This window comes from Alosa pseudoharengus, unplaced genomic scaffold (genome assembly GCF_046254945.1).
Source record: "Alosa pseudoharengus isolate Yale_2024_CS ecotype anadromous, Long Island Sound unplaced genomic scaffold, YU_APseudo_1.1 YU_APseudo_1.1_scf_2, whole genome shotgun sequence".
NCBI classification, from domain to species: Eukaryota; Metazoa; Chordata; class Actinopteri; order Clupeiformes; family Clupeidae; genus Alosa; species Alosa pseudoharengus.
In genome coordinates this window covers 15,192,914-15,213,851 of record NW_027468663.1, presented here as the reverse complement: position 1 = coordinate 15,213,851, position 20,938 = coordinate 15,192,914, and the positions used below count along the sequence as shown (strand labels likewise).

Here is a 20,938-nt window from a genome sequence, read left to right as displayed (position 1 = left end):
CTCTCTCTCTTCTCCCCCTTGGACTTGCCTCTTCTTACCCCCCTCTGCAGTCGTCGGATGTTACATAAACTTTTATGACAAGTCTTCCAGCAGCCCAATCAAATATCCCAAGAGGCCAAGCTGCTTAAGTGTGGCTGCTGGATAATCGAATAAACACCTCTCAGCTGGACTCTGAGCATGGGACGCCACACACCCCAGGTCTGGCCGCAGCTGGACTGCGTGCAGGCTCCCTATATCTTTGCCTTGGTGTCAACGCTGGGATGTGCTTCGCTGAGGTGGAGCAACAGCCATCTTCACAGTTTGCCTCAGTCCCTGCCAGCCCTCTGTCCCTCTATAGCAAGCGACATCCGATGCCCATTTTGCACTCACGGTTGCTCTCTGCTATCCTGACTCTGATGTACAGTATGGGCATCTGATGGGTCTTGTGCAGTATAATCTCAACAACCCACCCTCTCTCTCTCTCACACACTATCTCTCTCTCTCTCTGTTGGACTACGTAAATGCCTATGCTGACAGGCAGAGGGGGAGAGAGGAAGAGAGAGAGCTAGCAAGTGAGATGTTGGGGGATGGGGGAATTAGGGCGACAGGCGGGTGGTGTTGGGTGGTGGATGGTGGTGGTGGTGGTGGTGGATGTCTTTTTAATCCTCAGCATGTCAGATTACACAGGGAGTAAAATGGGGTTGGTTGCACTGGGCGAGCAGAGAGCAGAAATAAGAAAACGGATTGCGTGAGCCGTGCGAGCGAGCAGCACGGAGAGCCAGCAGAGCGCTGTGGGAGAGGACGCTGGGCAGTGGGCTATAGGACAACATAGGTCATAGGTACTGGGCAGTGGGCTATAGGACAACATAGGTCATAGGTACTGTACAGTGGGCTATAGGACAACATAGGTTACAGGTACTGTACAGGCACAGAATGGAAAAGGGATGGAGAAAGAGAAAAAGATTGAGTGAGAGAGAAAATGGCTTTGCTGGTGATAGCTTTAATACTGCAGGTGGGCTATTAAAGTGTATTCTATATTTTATATGTTCCATGCCCCTGGCATCGCCCTGATCCTGTTGTACTCAGAGCGAGGGGGGATTGGACATGTTAAATGCACAATACATTAGCATAATAAAAAAGTACAGTTACATGTATGCTGCTTGCAGGGTTGGGTCAGATTACTTTGAAATGTAATTCATTACTGACTACAAATTACATGGCAATTTTTGTAATCAGTAATGTAATCAGTTGGATTACAAAAACATGTAACGTAATCTGATTACTTTAGGATTACTTTTAGATTGCTTCAATAAATATGTTCCTTAAGAAAAAAACACCACCACTGAATTGATGAAAGAATTCTCATTCTATTTTTCTCTTTATTATTTCATTACATCTAAGAAATCTCTTTGCTCTGAGTAAAGCATTCCTGTGTGAATTAACTGATCTTTTCCTACAAAAATCTTAATGTAGCCCCTTGTTTTAGTGTTACCATTTACTTTTAAGGGTCACCAGGTCCCATTGTCTGAAAAACACCCAAAACTAATACATTTCTATAGCTATTCTCCACTTTGGGGGTGGTGTTTTGGTGGTTGAAATTTTCACCCCATCCCAAAATTGATCACTTAGTCATCATGGATGTGATCATGGATCACTATTCTCCAAACATGCACAACTCAGCTTAACCTTTATAAGGGTACACCTGGACAATGCATTTAGCTTTCGCTGGATTTTTTTGACCCAGGGACATTGCCTGAGATTGAATGACACCATGTCCATTTCAATTGTGGGGGTGAGAAAATTATTCCTTTGGGATGTTTTTCAACCAGGGGGACCTGGTGACTTTCTCAAAGTAAACGGTAACACTAAAACAAGAGGCTACATTAAGATTAGGAGGAAAAGATCAGGCTGTGTGCCGAGAGACCTGCCCCAATAGTAAATAAGTTAGTACATAAGTATAGATACTCTTGATCCCGTGAGGGAAATTTGGTCTCCCAATCCGTGAATTAGTGAAGCACACAGAGCACACAGTGAACACACAGTGAGATGAAGCACACAATGAGCACACAGTGAGGTGAAGCACACACCAACGGCACTTCAGCCGTGGATGTTGGCATGGGAGAGCAGTGCTCAACCACTTCCCGCACCCACATTTTTTCTACTGGTCGGGGATCGAACCGGCAAGCCCGAAACTTGTCAAATTAAAAGATAGCTAGGCTATAATAAAAAAGTTGCATTGTTTGCATGATAAAATGTAATCAGGTAATCCCCAACAATGTAACTGTAATCTGATTACACAATTTTTTTTTATTGTAATCTGGCCTGATTATAGTTACTTGATTTTTGTAATCTGATTACGTAATCCAGATTACATGTAATCCGTTACTACCCAACCCTGGCTGCTTGTTATAGAGTCTGTAAATTAATATTACTTCAAAACAGAAGTGAAAACAACATCCAACCCCAGGACATGAGACCTGCTGATGGACAGGATATGACATGAGACCTGCTGAGGGACAGGATATGACATGAGACCTGCTGAGGGACAGGATAAAGTCATGATAAGGAAAGCGCATGAGACCTGCTGAGGGACAGGATATGACATGAGACCTGCTGAGGGACAGGATAAAGTCATGATAAGGAAAGCGCATGAGACCTGCTGAGGGACAGGATAAAGTCATGATAAGGAAAGCGCATGAGACCTGCTGAGGGACAGGATAAAGTCATGATAAGGAAAGCGCATGAGACCTGCTAGGGACAGGATAAAGTGCAGAAAGTCACGATAAGGAAAGCAACAGCTTTGCAGAAGCAGGACCAAAGACTCCAAAAGCACTCTCTCTCCCATCATGCTCTCTCTCTCTCTCTCTCTCTCTCTCTCTCTCTCTCTGCCTGCTCCGTGTAATGACCACCACCAACAATGGGCACTGCAATATGAAGGACTGAGCAATCAACACCTTATTTCAACTTCCAGATAAGTCAGAGCTGGCAACTCACGCATTGACCGTGAGATTCATTCATCTGATTGGCTCCACGCCAATCCAATGCTTCAGGGGCGCAGGAGATATTTTGAAAGTGAGGGGGACCAAATTGTGAACACAAACCCATAGTGAGATCAGATTTCCAGATGTCGGATCGCCACCTCTTGCCCACTTTCGACCATCATATTTTAAACTTGCCAGAATATTAAGATAATACCATTGATTGTTTTCAAAATATTTTTTGATTAAAATTTTCAAAACTGTGAGATGAGCACAACGCCAGATCTGCCCTCAGACCAGCTTCTTGCTATGTGCAATTCTACTTTTATTTAATTTTTTTAGATTTATTTTACACTACTTGGGCCAATGGTAGAATACTCTAAAAGCAACATGATGTTGATATTTTATGAAGCCATGAATGAATCATCATGCCTATGATCCAAACATAGACTACATGATCAAATAGCCTAGTTAGGCCTACAGTACCTAAATTGTCTGGTATAAACCAAATCAACTCTCCACTATGTGTCTGCAGTTAATATTTATGCAATGTTAGAACATGTTGGCTTAACAAGTTACCAGTCCGGAACACACAGAAAATTGCAACAGAAAGTTGCCTTTATAATCAACTACTATTTGTTCCAACAGCATTTAAACAAAGCATTAATAAAATTGAAAAAAAAATATATTACATAAGAAGTAAAATAAAATACTGTTACTGTAGTAACTGTACCACATTATCCCAAGCTTCAAAGAGCTCCCCATGTCTGTGACAGTCAGACGTGACAGCTAAATTCTCAGCTTGTTTATACCCCACACTGAACGCGTAAGAAAGGCCCATCACTCTGGGGTGTGGTAGCCTACTCTCTGGGATTTATGCACCAAGGTAACTGAAGTATCCTATTTGTGTCTTGAAATTATGTTTGAAATAAATGTCTTAGAACAAAAACTTTGGGTAGGCCTATAAACTTGTATTTTATAGTTAGGCTAGTGAAAACGAGTTGATCAGTAGGCTAGTTGAGTTTGTTATCAATAAACAGAACAGCTAATGTCATGTTGAGCAGGAGATAGGCTACCATAAATCCTCAAATTATGCCCTGGATTGATTCTATTTATAGCCGGACAAATAAAGGCAGGTTCCCATATTTTCCTTGGTGTGTCACTTTGTTCTTTTGATTTCATTAGAAACTTTCTGTTTAACATCATACATTATCTGAATCAGGATAAAATACCCTCATTATTAATATCACTTGATGCTGAGAAGGCGCTTGATCGTTTAGAGTGGGATTTTTTGTTTTTGGTACTAAATAAATTTAATCTAGGCCATAATTTTATTAAATGGATCAAAGCAATATATGACACTCCAAAAGCAACTGTTTGTACGAATAGTGTGGAATCTCCCCCAATGCAATTAGGAAGGGGTACCAGGCAAGGCTGCCCTCTTTCCCCATTATTATTTGTTATTGCTTTAGAACCATTTGCTGAGATGATCAGAATGAATCCTATGATAAAGGGAGTGACTGCAGGTACACTACACCATAAAATTTCACTATATGCCGACGACACTCTATTATTTGTTACAGAACCTATGTCAACTCTACGCCATGTTTTGGCAGACATTCAAACATTTTCTAAGTCTTCAGGGTATAAGGTTAATTTACAAAAATCAATTGCTTGCTCTCTAAATATCCCAAATGGAAAAAAAAATTAAAGAAGAATGCCCCTTCTCTTGGTCAGTAGATGGCTTTAAATATCTTGGAGTACAAGTGACACCCACCTTGGACAAACTGTTTCAGGAAAATTACAACCCTTTGCTGGAAAAATGCAAAAAGAAACTTCAGACTTGGTCGGCTCTCCCACTGTCCCTTATTGGGAAAATCAATGTTATCAAAATGAGTATACTCCCTAAGTTTATTTATGCATTTAATATGTTGCCATGTTATATTCCCTTTGCTTTTTTTTAAGCTAATCAATAGATGTCTAATAAAATTTATATGGAACAATAAGACCCCAAGGATTAAGCTGTCCACTTTAACAAGGTCATGTATGAAAGGGGGGTTAGGACTTCCAAACTTTCTATGGTACTACTGGGCCTGCCAAGTTAGAAATATAATAAGTTGGAAGCTGGGAACTAGTTCTCTTTGGGTCACATTGGAATCACTAATATGCTATCCATTGGAGATCACAACAACACTTTATGTTAATAAATTGCAGTCCCTGATGAGTGTAGGGATGCCCCGTTTACAAACTACATTGAAAGTTTGGCAGGACTGCAATAGGTATTTGAATACAGGCCATATAAGCAAAGAGTCTCCTATTGCATTTAACCCCGACTTTCTAGCTCTCTCTCAAACTGATTTTCGAAATTGGACACTTCATGGTCTGAAAACTTTTTCAGACATGTTTGAGGAGGACTCTGAGTCCATTAAATCCTTTACTGATATTTGTGCAGAATATCAAATACCCAGAACAGACTTTTTTAAATATTTGCAAGTTCCCCACATCATTGTATCTTTACATAAAAAGGGACAACTTAGACTCTATCCCACTGAGCTGGAACAATTTATTATTACTGCTACTTCGGTTAAGGGGAAGATATCCCACCTGTACAGAATTTTGTCTGAAAGTTCACAGAACTCTTTTTTGTCCCTGAGAACAAACTGGGAAATAGAGTTTAAAATGACTTTCAGTGAAAAAGAATGGTTACTTCTGTGCACTCAATTTACCTCACCTTTGACTACAAACATGAAAGTTAAAGAAACTAATTATAAATTCCTGTATAAATACTATATAACTCCAGTAAAGCTTAATAAGTTTGATGGCACTAATTCTCCTATGTGTAGAAAATGTGAAACTGAATTTGGAACATTTATGCATTTATTTTGGCATTGTAAAGCCGTTCACTCCTTTTGGGAGAAGATTCATAAAGCAATTCAGGATATCTGTAACTGTACTTTTGAGCTGTGCCCTATGTTATATTTGTGGAATTACGATGTGGAAAATAAGTTTCCCTATACAAGAAAATGTGTGTTTATAATGCTTTCCTATTTTGCTAAAAAATGTATACTTAGCACATGGATTTCCCAGTCAGGACCCACCTTGGGTCAATGGCTGGAACAAATAATAGACTTGTTGCCCATCGAAGAAATCACAAGTAAACGACATTCAAGACTGCAAGATTACTTATCCACTTGGTCCTTAATATTGAATTATATACATACCATAAAATGACTAACTTAGATTGAATAATGGATAACCCACAGACTGTGATAACATAGGATTATTATTATTGTTATTGTTCTGATTGTTATTGTCTTTTCTTTTCTTTTCTTTTTCTTTTCTTTTCTTTTTCTTTTCTGTCCTGTGGATGTGTCTAGATGTGTTGTCCCTGCTGTTTTCTGTCCTGTGGATGTGTCTAGATGTGTTGTCCCTGCTGTTTTGTGTGTTGTCGTGTATCGATGTGTGTGTAAATTGTGAATAAAAAAAAAAAAAACTAAAAAAAAAAAGAAGAAACTTTCTGTTCCTTCTGTACACCTGTCCCTCAGGTATCTGAACGACATAAGATCTTGGTTGCTCAGAAAGCTAGTTGAGTTTGAGGCTAGTTGAGTTTGTTATCAATAAACATAACAGCTAATGTCATGTTGAGCAGGAGATAGGCTACCATAAATCCTCAAATTATGCCCGGGATTGATTCTATTTATAGCCGGACAAATAAAGGCAGGTTCCCATATTTGCCTATACCATACCAACAATTGCCATCAGTCCACCAGCACTAGAAGACATTGCTTCGATTTAAGTCAATGAAATAACACCTCTTCTTAATATTTTATTATATTGTTGGTTGGATTAATAAAGTCGTTTTCCTACCATGGCTCTCCAACACACGTTCTCAAGCTCATTGTCTTGCCGCCCCTTTCGAGCTATTGCCAGAGGCTGAAGCCTACTACATTTAACGCAATTGTTGCGTGACTCAAGGCATTCCAGCCTACGAATTTAATAAAAAGTAGCCTACTAAATCATGCATAATTAAACAATAACTCAATTTAGGATACTTGGCTACGCAAAAAGGTTTCTATTACAGCACAACCACTATTCAATGAATGACTGCCTTGTCTCGTAATAAACAGCGGTGGAAATCCCGACACTTTTTCAACTGCATGAAACATAACAGTGAACCATCAAATATCAGTTCAGTGCCCATCAGTCCCAACATTTAGCAATATAATCAAACAGTCCAAAATTAGATCCCAAACCAAACCGAAAATGTTATGCTTTTGATGGCCTACCAGTATGCCGCTCCAAACGAAAAGCATCTCTAATGATGGTTGTTAGTAGACAAACTGGCTTCAGATATCCAACAGAGTGAATATGAGATTGTGCAGTCTTACAGTACTGTAGATGGCTGTGGTTAGTGATGTGATGCTGTTAATGGGGAGTTTTACAGTTAGCGCAAACCCTATAGGTTATTATTTATTTAGCGTATATAAGGCTTTTTTTCCTTATCAAAAGTGAGGGGGACGACGGCCGTCTCTTCAGCACTGCGTGGGACATATCCCCCACGTCCCCCGTGCCTCCTGCGCCCCTGCAATGCTTGATGGTTAGGAACTCTGTAAGTGATCACAGCTCCAACACTGTACTGCCCCAGAAATTGATGTAGGCACTTCCCACTTTGCATCCCCTCTTAAATTATCCCTTACAGATGTAATGCCTTCCCACTAGTGGCTCTCCAGAGTCTTTTCCTAAGCAGGCCATAGATGAGCTCCTCTGCAAGATAAAGGCATTACTTCACTAAGAACACCAACACCACTGTAAATTTGCCCTAATCCACCCCTACGCCACACTATACACCAGCCATACAGCATCAGCTTTTATGATATCTCTGAAACACTCAGGGGACTTAGAGCAGGAATGCAAAGATGAGTATAGAACTGCAACGGTGCAGGACAGTTAGAGAGCTATTTTTGTGATCTGATGGCATTACAACATGGATTGTGGGATTTACAAAAATGGTAAAGAATGTTATGTTATGAAAATCATTTATCTTGAGCAGGATCTGGAAAAAGGCTCAACAAGACTCACAAGAGAGAGCGACAGGCTGGGTTGGTCTGCACATCTGTGCCGGTCAGGGGCATTTCACATTATCACCCCAAACTGTTTATCTCTTCTGTTTTGGATTGTGAGCCACAGCATGGAGCTGAATTTGGCCCACTCTCAAACCTTTGTATAATCCATGCTGTTTGGTTGTTCTGGGAAAACGCGCAGAGATTTGGGAAGATAAGAGGTCACAGAGGAATTGTTTTTGGTCATTTCTGAGACCCCAGTGGCACAAATGACTTCATTCACTGATGCTCTCATGCATCAAAACATTCTGTTGCAATATTGCAAACATCCTTAGACACAATAATATAGCATGGACATAAAATGTTCTTACTTGCATATATCCAACTCCAAATCCAATTACACTTTCACTTAATCTCCAACCACTGAAGTGCAGGAGGTGCTCGATTGCTAGCCATTCTCCTCTCCTGAGCAAAGCGCTGTGCTTCTACTGCTGTAATAAATGCAGACTACCACTGAGTGGCAGCAAAGTGGTGCAAAACAATTCTATACGTCAATAATTTTTCATTTCATGTTTTGAATTTAGATCATGACCAAATGTTCCAGAATAAGTGGGACAAGTTCAAGGTATTTCTGAAGATGTGAGAGAGAAAGCAACTGCTGTCCTCCCTAATTCTTAACAATAAACATTCCACAAACCTTCAGCCATGTTATACAGGAACATCACAGAGTGAGCAGATTTTTAATTTTCTCAACACTGGCTCAGGAATCTCTCTCCAGATGCCACGTTGTCAATTAATCGCTGCCCAAGGCCCCTGGGGTCAAACTGTATTTGGTCCTCATTCAAATATGAAGATTTGTCATCCAAATGACACAGCCAAAGCATCACAGTGAAAGCACCAAGTGTTCAGTGAAAGAATCTATAATGTCCAAAAGGCGTTTGTAACATTGTACCTATTGGAATCTTATAACCTATGTTTGATTGTATTACATCGACTTCAGTGGGATACAATGCGTATATTGCAAAATTGTAAAAAAGCAATGCATAATTGTCTGGTGGCAGTCACAAATACATGGCACGTTAAATACGGAATCCACAACAGTACAATATGCACTGCCATGTCTTTAACCAAAGAATCAACGCAACAAAAAGCATAATCAATAAAGCAGCCTTTATGAGCATATGCTTGCTTACATCTAACACTTAGACAGCCCAGGGACCATTCTCGGTATAAACAATCGGAGAATGATCACACTAAAGGCATTCAGGATCTTACCAACAAGGTTAATCGTAGACTTAGAAAATATGCTCTACAGTTTTGGCCTTTTTAGAATATAAATTGAAGACCATCTAGAACAGAAGCACTGAAACATACTGAAAGGTGTGTTTTGTTAGACCTTGTGGTGAAATCCCATGATTTAGGAAGAATACAGAATCATCTCTGGCAGGAATAGACATGAAGTAATGGGGAAATGAGTAAAGGTTGAAATCAATATTTGAAACACAGTGTGTGAAATACTATTCTGCTTCATGAATAATTTATTAATTCATCACTCAGTTCTGGAGACACTTTTTTCCTGAGAAAGTGGTGTTCAGGCGAGTTTCTGATTTCCTCAGAACAAACCCACAAGACCCCAAGCAGTCTGGATTCAACAGCTGTCATTCTACCGAAACGGCTCTTTCATCTGTGGCTGAAGCATTGAGGCCAAAATTATTTGGCCTCTGCTCAGTCATAGGTTTTAGTTTTTCTTGACTTATCTGCTTGACTCATCTTGAGACGGTGAACCATGACATTCTCCTCTCTACATCATCTGAGCTGGGACTTAAAGGATTTGCATCCTACTATTATGCTTGGAAAGGATCAGAGACACACAGAATACATTACACTTTCACTCAACTGTTCACTCACACTACGACGTATGCGCACACACCTAAAATCACGCCACTGTTTCCATAACAACCAACACTGCTAGGCTCAAACTTCATAATAGTAGTTACCTTACTTCTATTTCTAACAGTGTGTTAATAAGTTTTTTTTTTTTTATTATGTGTACACAACATGTACCTTAAAAGACATTCATTCAGCGAGTCTTGGCAATGACAGGTATCAAAGTCTCATGACCTCACCACAGGTGTGCCTCAGGGATCAGTAAGGCTTGTTCTTTTCTCTATTAACATCACTTCTTTGGTTGAGATCATTCGCTCCCACATGTTTGCTTATGACTGCCATGCAGATGATACTCAAATTGACCTGTCTTTCCCACCTGATGACTGCTGTTTCTCAGTGGATATTTGCATGACTTGCAGTCTGGATGAAAGATCGTCACCTTCCACCTTACCTGTATCTCTCCAAAACTGAACTTTTTTGTGTTTTCACCTAATACAGCTATTCCTCAAGTTCCCAACAGATTAACATCCAACTTGGCTCATCTTCACTGATCCCAACTAAATTGGCACGTAACTTGTGTGTCACAATTAATTAATTAATTTCTCTGAACTAGCCTCAATCACAAGTCATGTTGGTTTATCTCTCCCAATACCTTATTGTTGCAAAACATATCAATGGAACTGGTTACAGATATTTCAAAATTTCAGAATCTAACAGTAAGCAGCAATGTGGGCCATTATCTGCAAGTGGAAGGAATATCACTCCATCATCATAACCGGCCATGCACAGGAGCTCCTCGCAAGATTTCTGACCAGGGAGTCAGAAAGATAGTCAGAAGAGTAGGCCAGAGCCATTTATCCCAATCTGTGAATTAGTGAGACACACTCAGCACACACTAATCCCGGCGCAGTGAGCTGCCTGCAACAGCGGCGCTCGGGGAGCAATGAGGGGTTAGGTGCCTTGCTCAAGGGCACTTCAGCCACTTCCCACTGGTCAGGGTTCGAACCAGCAACCCTCCGGTTCCAAGTCCGAAGCGCTAACCAGTAGGCCACGGCTGCCCACAAAAAATATCAAGATTCACAAGTGAGATTCACAAGATTCACAAGCGGGCCCCCTGAAATCTTCAAGATTTTAAGACTATCTGTTCAGAAGAATGGACCAAAATTACACCTGAATACTGCGACTCATTAGTTTCTTTAAACAGGAAATGTTTTGAAGCTGTCATTACAAACAAAGGCTTTTCCAAAATGTATTTAAGACATTTAAGTAGGCTCATTACCCGTGTGTGTGTGTGTTTGGGGGGGGGGGGTGAAATCACTATTTGATATATGATACTGTCCAAGAGTTTGAAAGTGAAAAAAATTATCAAGAGGCTACAATTGGTGTGTATGTGCGAACGTGCATGTCTGAGAAAGTGATCTATTTCTCCACACGTGTACAGCGTGCGTGTGTCACAAAATGGAGGAAGTCTGTCAAAAATAGCCCACAAAAATAAACGCTTGTCCTGGCAGTTGTTTGCAAGGGGATAATGGTACTCAGAGAAAGGGACAAAATGTAGAGCATGGCTTTATACCATTTCATTTTACATTTGTTTCTTTCGTTTTCCCCATTTACCTCCCACTAATGCTATTTGTGCCTTTGTGCGCCTGCATGAACAGGACTTTGGATCACATGAGAGATTTGTCCATGGCTGGATTAGAGCTAACGGAGAGACACAGAGAATGGGAAGAGTGCATTGATGAAGTGAAAAAAAGACTTGTCCTACACTCATCTCACTCATTTGTCTCAGAGCGAGGCAGAGGGCGCATGGTTATGCACGGTCCTTTGCCCAGCCACAACAGCTCCCTTTGTGCTGTTACAGGAAGCATATATGCCTGTTTACTTAAATTCAAAGTAAGGCTGATGTGGAAACTGTGGTTTAGACTGTGGTTTTATCTGACCTATGTTGTCTACAGGGGACTACCAGCTGTGCATTATTGATTCACAGACCTTCGTGACTTTTGAAACTTTCACTGAAGCAGAGTTTTCAGACACTTTTGAATAAGTGGTATTGGAAATGCTAATCCAGTATGCTGGAGGTCAATCCAGAGAGAGTATGTGTTATACAAAAAGTGCATTTACTGCACGTAGAAATGTTTCTACGTGAAAACAGAGCTGCACATGCCTGCGGTGGTCGTTTCACAGTCATGTCATGTGCTTTCTCTGGGTGAATCAGTTTCTAACGGGATCATCTTATCCTGTGGGTTGTTAATCTGGCCCAGATTATCCTCCTCCACTTTCCAATCAAACTTTCTTTTCTCATCCTTCACTTGCTCCATTATCTCTGCACTTCTCTCCTCCTGGCTCCCTTGTTTTTTTTTCAACTCCATCTGCTGCCCAAAAGATGTGGTGCATTGTGATTGGTTGACAACATCTGAGTTGTAATGGCCTCTCGTCCAATGACTGAATTCAAAGATACAAAGTGTGAAATCTGAATCTTTACATTTAGACAGCTCTTCTGTCTTTGTGTAGAGAGCTTTTTTGTTTACAATTTTGCTTTTTGTTTAGGGCAATAAACAAAAAGCATGCAAAACTGTCACGTCCATACAATGGCATTGTGTTGGCGTTATGGATGAGACAATTAAAATATGGAAAGTACATATTAGAAAACACAAAAAATAGATCTCAAATATGAAGGTCTCTACTATAGCAATGACAATGAAACATATTTTGTTGTGAAATATTGATACTAACATTATGTTTGATTGAGATAAAATACACAGACCAGCATGTAAAGGTGTCAAATCCTTTGTTTCAGTGGAATAGAAACAAATCTATGCAATTCTGCCAGAAACCAGATGCATAAAGAGGAAGATCAAATCATGAACACTCAGCCATCTGCTGCATCTCCCTTCTCTCTCTCTCTCTCTCTCTCTCTCTCTCTCTCTCTCTCTCTCTCTCTCTCTCTCTCTCTCTCTCTCTCTCTCTCTCTCTCTCTCTCTCTCTCACTCATTCATTCATATCCTGATCCTGGTGCCTTTTAAAAAACAGTAATTACTCAGCTGGCTACAAAAGACTTATCCATGTCAAAGATCAAAGTATTTTTGGAATGTGCAAAATCATCAGTGTGCTTTGTACATGGTGGTAGGCTATGTCATACTTGAACAACAATTATTTCAACAGGAGGATAATGATATGGAAAATCATGAGAAAAATGATTCCCTACATTATATTCTAAACGCATTCCCCAAAAGCTTAATCTGATAATTATGCCTGTAAGTGTGTTTGTATGTGTCAGTGTGTGTGTGTGTGTGTGTGTGTGTGTGTGTGTGTGTGTGTGTGGGTTGGGTGGTCTGGCTGTGGCAGGTTGATGGTGCTGGTGAGTATGATTGTGGCTTGGGTGTGGGCACTGTTACTACAGACAGACAGACAATTTTGAAGGAGGAGGATGTTGTCTACCCTTAGAACAACCAGACATTACACTGGGTAATCATGATGATGAAAGCAATTACATAATATTGGAGGAGTAAGCCTTTAATTACAGTCTCTAGAACAATCATGAATCAGCTGTTGGATGTTAGAGGGTTTGACTCTCTAACACTGGCACCTACAAATGTGATCACTATTGCCTTCAAATATACATACTGTATGTTGGTACATGATGTAAATGATGTACGTTAGCCAACACCCAGACCCAGGTGTCTGTTTCACACATACCTCACTTTTTGTGTATCTCAATGAACCCTTATCCACTCCCCCCTTATAGCCTCATGGCTTAACATACAAATATCAAAGCAAATTAAAACTGCCAAAACAACTGGAAGCAAAGCAATTCAGAGAGTTGGACGTTTTTTTCTTCTAAAAATAGAATTCTGCTAAATCATAGCACAATTTGTGGGATTTGTTTGATACCCTCTAAAACACTTTAGTAGTCACTTTGGTTATCCCATACACAGAGAGACAGATTCTACACATCTGCCTACTCTGCTCATATTTCCCTAAGCAATTAAGCATCCTCTCAGATGTTTATGCATATTATGTAATACGCGTTATCCAGAGGTTAGAAACTATCGTCTATGACTGACATCTCGGCAGCCTCATGCTCTTTGATAAGTCTGGGACTTCCTCTCTTCACAAGAACACGTTTCACCAAGGCTGACCAAATAAGGTGCTGGCAGAAGGCTGTGAATATTTCTCCGACTCTGTACTACCATTCCTTCTGCACAACACAGTTATAGCTATAGCTGATAAGCAAGCGACAAACCAGTCAAGTACAGAAATGAATGCAGTGCTAGCATTTGCTAACTAAACAATCACACAATGAAAGGCAGAGTAAGAGATCAGCTACACAATTCCCCCTTAGATTAAATGATATTGGTGCAATATGAGTTATACAAATATTCACAGTGACCAAGGCACGTGCAAGGCTTCAAAGATGTAAGTTTTGTTAACAAGGATTAAAGCTCACAACTGAATATCCTAGTTTTTCCAATCTTCCACAGCAGCTGCATTCAGCCGACTGCTGATTCAGTGGAATCCTGGAGGCACTTGCTTAGGTCCAGAAAAGTTCTACACTCTCTGGAACCTTTGTTCTATGTGGTCCTTTATACCCATATCCATTTCACCTGTTTGCACTGTATGGGGGAGCAGCACTAGCAGACTCCATTCACTGGACTGGCTCTCAACCAGTCCTTGTAACCAGACCCTGACCAGGAGGCACTTACCTGCCCAAATACTGAGGCCACGATGGGCCGGAGTCGGCGACGCTCCCTCTCCCTCTCCCGATGCTGGGGCTCCTCTTCCTCAGCAGGGGACGACAGGCTCAGGGTCTTCGGGGGTTTCGAGGGCCGCTTGAAGCTGCCACCAGAGGAGGTGCTCCATCTCCTGAACTTCTCAATCTTCTTCTTGATTGAGCCCTAAAACAGGAGGAGATAGAGGACAGAGGGAGATAGAGAGAGAAAGAGTCGAGAGGATGACAGGAAAGAGTAAAAGTTTAAAACACTGCAGAGAGTGATGAGGATTCGCCATGTCAAAATTTTAAATGTCAAATACAACTTTAAAAAGTCCTTATAATGCATAATATACACAACATAAGGTTGATGACTTAAATACCTTATACATCAGTTTGCCTATATGATGTATATACACAACCGTGATGCTGTTAGGATTTTGCACAACCAGTGGACCTTCTGAAACAATAGCTGTTAATACTGCACTGCACTGCAATACTGCACTCTGGCCTTCAGCCTTCCTCATCATTTATATGTGTTTTTGCTATTAGTGAGAGGCAAAGCTAACAATACTGTACTGCACACATAGAGTGTGCAGGGCGCTCTATACGCTACCTAAAAGTTTGGGTTCTGAGTCGCATCAACCCATATGGACTGTTGCCGTGCAACCCGTTACACATACAATAGTTCTCTTTGCATTCTGTATTGTGCTGAATGGCATCACAAATAGATCAATAATACATGAGATCTAATGGATGGAAATAGACTTGTTAAACAATCCAACCTCCTACCAAAGCAGAAGCGCACACATGTGTAGCTGATCGTCTACCTTTTTGGTGAGCCCCGTCTCTGGCACCTCCATCGTGGTCATGCTGGTGGCCTCCATGGCGATCCCGTCTGCATTGATCATCCACAGGTCAGTGTTCCTTCCTCTCTGTCTGTGTCAGCTGTACTCTATCTAGCCCTGGCAGATGCACCGCTAAGCCTTAGCATCTCCAGCTTCCCATGAAGCCACTCCCCCTTCTCTCTCTCTCTCTCTCTCTCTCTCTCTCTCTCTCTCTCTCTCTCCATCCCCAGCTCTTTCCATTCATGACCCCACATTCATTCACTAATACAAATTTTTTTTCCAATATGGGATTTTGTTTTTATATTGTTATTAGATGTAACCTGTCAGGGTTGTCAGCATAGACTCTAATAGATAGCATCCCCTCCATCCCCTCTGTCTATCTCTATTCATTTTTCTATGCACTTTTGAGGTCCAGTGGATTTAAGGAGGGGTACAAAACCATTTCCCCCCTAATCTGACATTGGCGTGATTCTGTCAGACCTATGAAAAGATGTGTTTGTACTCAGACAACAACAGTTTCTGTCTCCCGGCTCACACAGTGTATTTCCCCTTAATCCCTCATTCTCTCCCCCTCTCATTCATCTCTTTCCCACTCACTCATTCTCTACTGATTCACAATCCTCTTAGACTTTCAAATTTCAAACAGTTGTTTGGCTAGCCTGCGCAATATGTGTGCTGCTCACTGACCCTCGCACACCCATCCAAACCTGTACCTCATGTCCACATGAACAGAACAGGGTCAGCGTTTTCAAAAATCTTCCAGGTTTTTTCTGCCCAATCATTCTCCATGTGCACCACCATAAGGCGTGAGGACACTTTCACCAGGGCACACACCAACGTAGCTGGTTTAGACTCTCCCTTTTACAGGAACTTCCTTTAGTAATGAATTACATGACAAGGTAACATTGTGGTACCAGGTCAGATTTCAAGGACGCAGAGCCCAGGGGGCTTAAAGCCACAGCTGACTGTGCTCAACATGCAGAGTGATGAAACATCGCTGATGTTGATTTAGACAAGAGTACAAGGCTTTGATTTCAGAATGAAGGTTAGTGCAAGGGAAGGAGATTGAAAGCCTTTTTTATCTTTTGAAGCTGAAAGAGGGAGTTATATTCTCTACAGGTTTAGCATTTTGGCAATATGATGGGAAACGATCGATGACCATGGATTTTTTTTCTATGTGCATGCCAGGTGATTTTTTTTATAGAGACATTTACTGGATTGTGAACCTTGTATTTGAATGATTGCAAATGATGTAATGAAATAAATAATTTTCCAAAGTTTCCCATATATGTTTCACTGGAGACCTGTCTGTATATGTCACTGTTTTACAATTATTTCCCTAGTTACACGGATGCTTGTGGATGCCTTACTGAAACTAGGCTCTTCACTGGTGATTATCAGCCTTTCTAAAGCAAAGCTTAATGATGGTGACGCAGATAGTATGTTCTGAGTCCTTAAGAGCAGAGGGCAGACAGTATGTTCTCATGAGATGGAGTTTATGGATACATATGACCTTCTGCATAAAAAGTTATGTAATTCCACATGCACACTAATACGCACACATGCACACACACACACGCATGCACGCACACGCGTGTTTGGTTAGAGAGAAGTTGTATAAAAAAATGATTTCATTTTTATCAAACCTAAATTATATCACATTAGCTTCCATAGTGACATTTCAAATTAGAAGAGTTTTCCTCTGTTTGTCTTCTTCATTGATGCAGTAAGGAAAGACACATACAGAGAAAAATTTGTTTTTCAAAGGTGAAAAGGTCAAGTTTATTTAACATGGATAGTAAGATTTTTTTGTATGACAGTTCAATTAAATTTTTCATGTCAAATACCTGAGATAAAAAAATATCTGAGCATTTTGCAACTTTGGTGATTCAGTTGAGTTAATTCCTGTTCGATCTTGATGTGAACCATACCACATACCACACACACACACACACACACACACACACACACACACACACACACACACACACACACAGTCTTGGAGGGAGTGTGTGTTAGCCAGCAGTAGTATGATGCACAATCTCTCTCTAATGCCTTGCTCAAACATCTGCTCCACAAGTAAAGCCCTGCATTAACCCGTCTATGTGCTCATAGTCAGATGAGTCCATTTACTGGTCTCTCCATCAATGCCATCAATGTCTCACTCTCATGGACAGTCACTCCATGACTCTGTTATCTATTTTGACATATTCTCAAATATATAAAATGATAGCTACATGCAGTACACCAAAGCACTATGCTTCCCCCAAAATGTTCACCTCAACTCTCACTTCTCACCTCTATGCTTGCCACTTGTTATATTATTTCACAAATCTTTACAACACACTTTACGATGTTCAGAAGAAAGTGTCATTTGACTTGCAGGAATTTAACAAAGAGTGTTTCCTTGAAGACCATATGAAATACCACATGTGTCTTTGTGTTTGTGCTTGTGTGTGCGGGTGTGGTTGTGCTTGTAGGCGATATATGTGTGTGTGTGTGTGTGTGTGTGTGTGTGTGTGTGTGTGTGTGTGTGTGTGTGTGTGCGTGTGTGCGTATGTGTGTGTGTGTTTGCGTGTGTGTGTGCTCGTGTGTGTGCACCCGGCAGTCACGCTGCAGCGCCGCCTTCGAGGAGTACAGCACAAAGTTATGTGTGTGTGTGTGTGTGTGTGTGTGTGTGAGAGAGAGTGTGTTGGGGGTGTGGACTTGGGCAGGAGGGACAGGGTGGATAATCTAGACAACATCAGAGAAAAAAAATATGGGCCCATGTGGGTCTGCAAGGGATTAGGGGTTTTGACCCTGGATCTTTACACTGGAAAATTACAACCTCAGTGGTAATCCCGGGACTATGAGTGGAATTGTGACAGAATGTGAGTCTGTGAAGAGAAAGCAAATGAAATGAAATGATAAATGGAAACATGTCCACTGTCTTGCAATCTGAGAGAGAGAGAGAGAATGTGAGAGAGAGGGTGTGAGAGAAATAGAGGTAATTACATAGAAAATATTGGGATGGAGGGACAAAGGGACAAGATGAAATTGCAAATATGTTTCTGTTCCAAAAACTCTAAAAACATGAAATGGTCAAATAGAGCCAACAAAGTAGGCTATGTCAGTCCTGACACATTAATACTTACAATTCCCATACTATTTAACTGTACAGTTGACAAAAGTCTTTAAGACCTTATCTCTTTTCTTTTTTGATCTACATTATAATGTCCGCTGTCTCCTGAAAAGGGACCTTTCGAAGGCTGTCTGTGCAGGTGTCTTCTGTAGGGCACTTTTTGAAGATGCACCCATTGACTGAGTTCTGAGGGGAGAGGGTGTGCCTGGACAGGCCGGGGGTGTTGGGTGAGGTGGGTGAATTGGGCGAGCCGGAGCTGCTCTCTCCTGCCTTGGTTGTCCTCCTCCTGACCAGACCCCCCGCCATGGACACGCCCCCCCCCTCCTCCACCAGGCCCTCCAGCAGCGCCGACAGGCTCTGGCGGATGCGCGTGCAGAAGTGCGGGCAGCTGAAGGCGTACAGTATGGGGTTGAGCACCGGGTTGAGGAAGGCGCAGGTGGTGGCCAGGGGCAGAGCCCGCTCCACCAGCCGCGCGAAGCGATCCGGCTCGTACTGCGCTGCCACCTCCAGCAGGCAGAAGGCGTGGTAGGGCGCCCAGCACAGGATGAAGGCAGCGATGACCGACGCCACCATCTTGGTGAAACCGCGTGAGAGCCGCCCGGAGGTGGCCGCCACGCCAGAGCCCAGCTTGAGCGCGACGAGGGCGGCGGAGCCGCCGCTGTCCGCCAGCCCCATGCAGCTGTTCTCCCGCAGCCGCCGGCGGTTGCGCGCCTGCAGGCTGAGGCCGAAGTACATGTAGCTGCTGGCGATGACCACGAGCGGTACCACGAAGGCCAGCAGCGTCTTGGAGACGGCCGTGGCCGCCTGCCGCACCCGGCAGTCCTGCTTCAGCGCCGCCTTCGAGGAGTACAGCGCAAAGTTGTGGTAGCACAGCCGCCGGCCGTCCACATGGGGCGTGACAGAGCGGAACATGAAGTAGGGGAAGGCGTTGACGGCCGCCCACAGCCAGCCCACGGCGCACACCTTCCAGGCGGCCGCCACCGAGCGGTGGTTCTGGCTCCACACGGGACGGGTCACCAGTAGGCAGCGGTCCAGTGAGATGGCCGCCAGCAGGTAGGCCGAGACGTACATGTTGAGGAAGAAGACGGACGCCTGGGCCGAGCAGAGCGGCGCGCCTAGCTCCCAGCTGTGGCCGGCGTGCAGGTAGTGCGTGAAGAGTGGCAGCGTGAGCGTGGCCAGGAAGTCGGACAGCGCCAGGTTCAGCATCCAGACAGCCGCCACCGTCTTGCGCCGCAGCCGGACGCCCAGCACCCACAGCACCAGGGCATTCTCTATGATGCCCAGGCAGGAGACCAGGCCGTGGATGCACACCACCGCCGTCGTGTCCCCCGTGCTGTTGACCGAGTGCAAACGCATTTTCTGCAGCAGCGGGCAGTAGAGCTCAGTGGACGAGAGCGAAGGGAACGAGGAGTTGGAGATGGAGAAAGAGGGATCCATGGCACTGGGGGGAAAGAGAGAGACAATGCATGTGTGTGTGAAAGAGAGAGAGAGAGAAAGAGAGAGAGAGAGAGAGAGAGTTACTTTCACATCATAAGCCTTTACCAGACATGTTAATACACAGGAAAACAGGAAACCAGACTACAAAGTTAAAGCTAATCAAGTTAACTCACTGTGAGTCCAAGTTCTTCCCATGCAACAGCATTGGGTTGAGCCTTATTACATTTGGAGTGATATTTGGGGTGAGGATGCTCTGTCTGCACGCTGTCTAACTCTAATGGCACTCTCTCTCTCACACACACACATGTGCTGCACCATTTCTCCTCAGACACTGCAGCTGCTGTATCTTTCTCTTCAACAGCAAGGTATGTTGTAACCATATGATGCAAGATAAGTGTGTGTATGTGTGTGTGTTAATATGTACCAGGAAGATAGCCAGGATATGAGCATGATAGTGCCAGTGATGTGTATTGATATTGGCAAAACATCCAGGATCGTATATCACTGGCTGACATTATCTACTGACTTCCACTGACGAGAAGTGATGACTCAAGGAAAGGTGGGGTCAGTTTGTGATAATGTGATGTGTGTGAATAGTGGTGGTGTTGTGGAGGAGCAGGAAATAAATGGTCTTCTTATCTAAAAAGAAAAACAAATATCTAAACAATGCCTCTCTTAATGCTGATGGAGGCATTTCTGACGGTATGTCCACATATGCCTTTTGTCTGTGCTGTGATCATGAGACATGAATGACACTTGTTGATAACAATTCAAGTGCTTCATGGTTAAACTCCACGGTCAATAGAGAGAAATCCCATAGATTCACGTGGGAAATAGAAAAAGAGAATGAGAACAGACATGATGGACATGGGCACGATGCTGTTAGGTTTGTGTGTAGGTCTAACTCACATGTATGTGTG

General features: G+C 42.5%; 1 protein-coding gene across 2 annotated transcripts in view; it reads right to left on the bottom strand.

The window, feature by feature from the left end:
* Positions 1-17,213: 17,213 nt before the first annotated feature.
* LOC143133928 (prostaglandin D2 receptor 2) overlaps positions 17,214-20,938 on the bottom strand; it is a 5,767-nt gene continuing 2,042 nt past the window's right edge. For both annotated transcript variants that reach the window (XM_076293905.1, XM_076293906.1), the window contains one exon: positions 17,214-20,022. In XM_076293905.1, the coding sequence (XP_076150020.1) occupies positions 18,663-20,022 (1,360 nt within the window). In that variant the 3' untranslated portion in view covers positions 17,214-18,662. The remainder of the gene's footprint in view (positions 20,023-20,938) is intronic.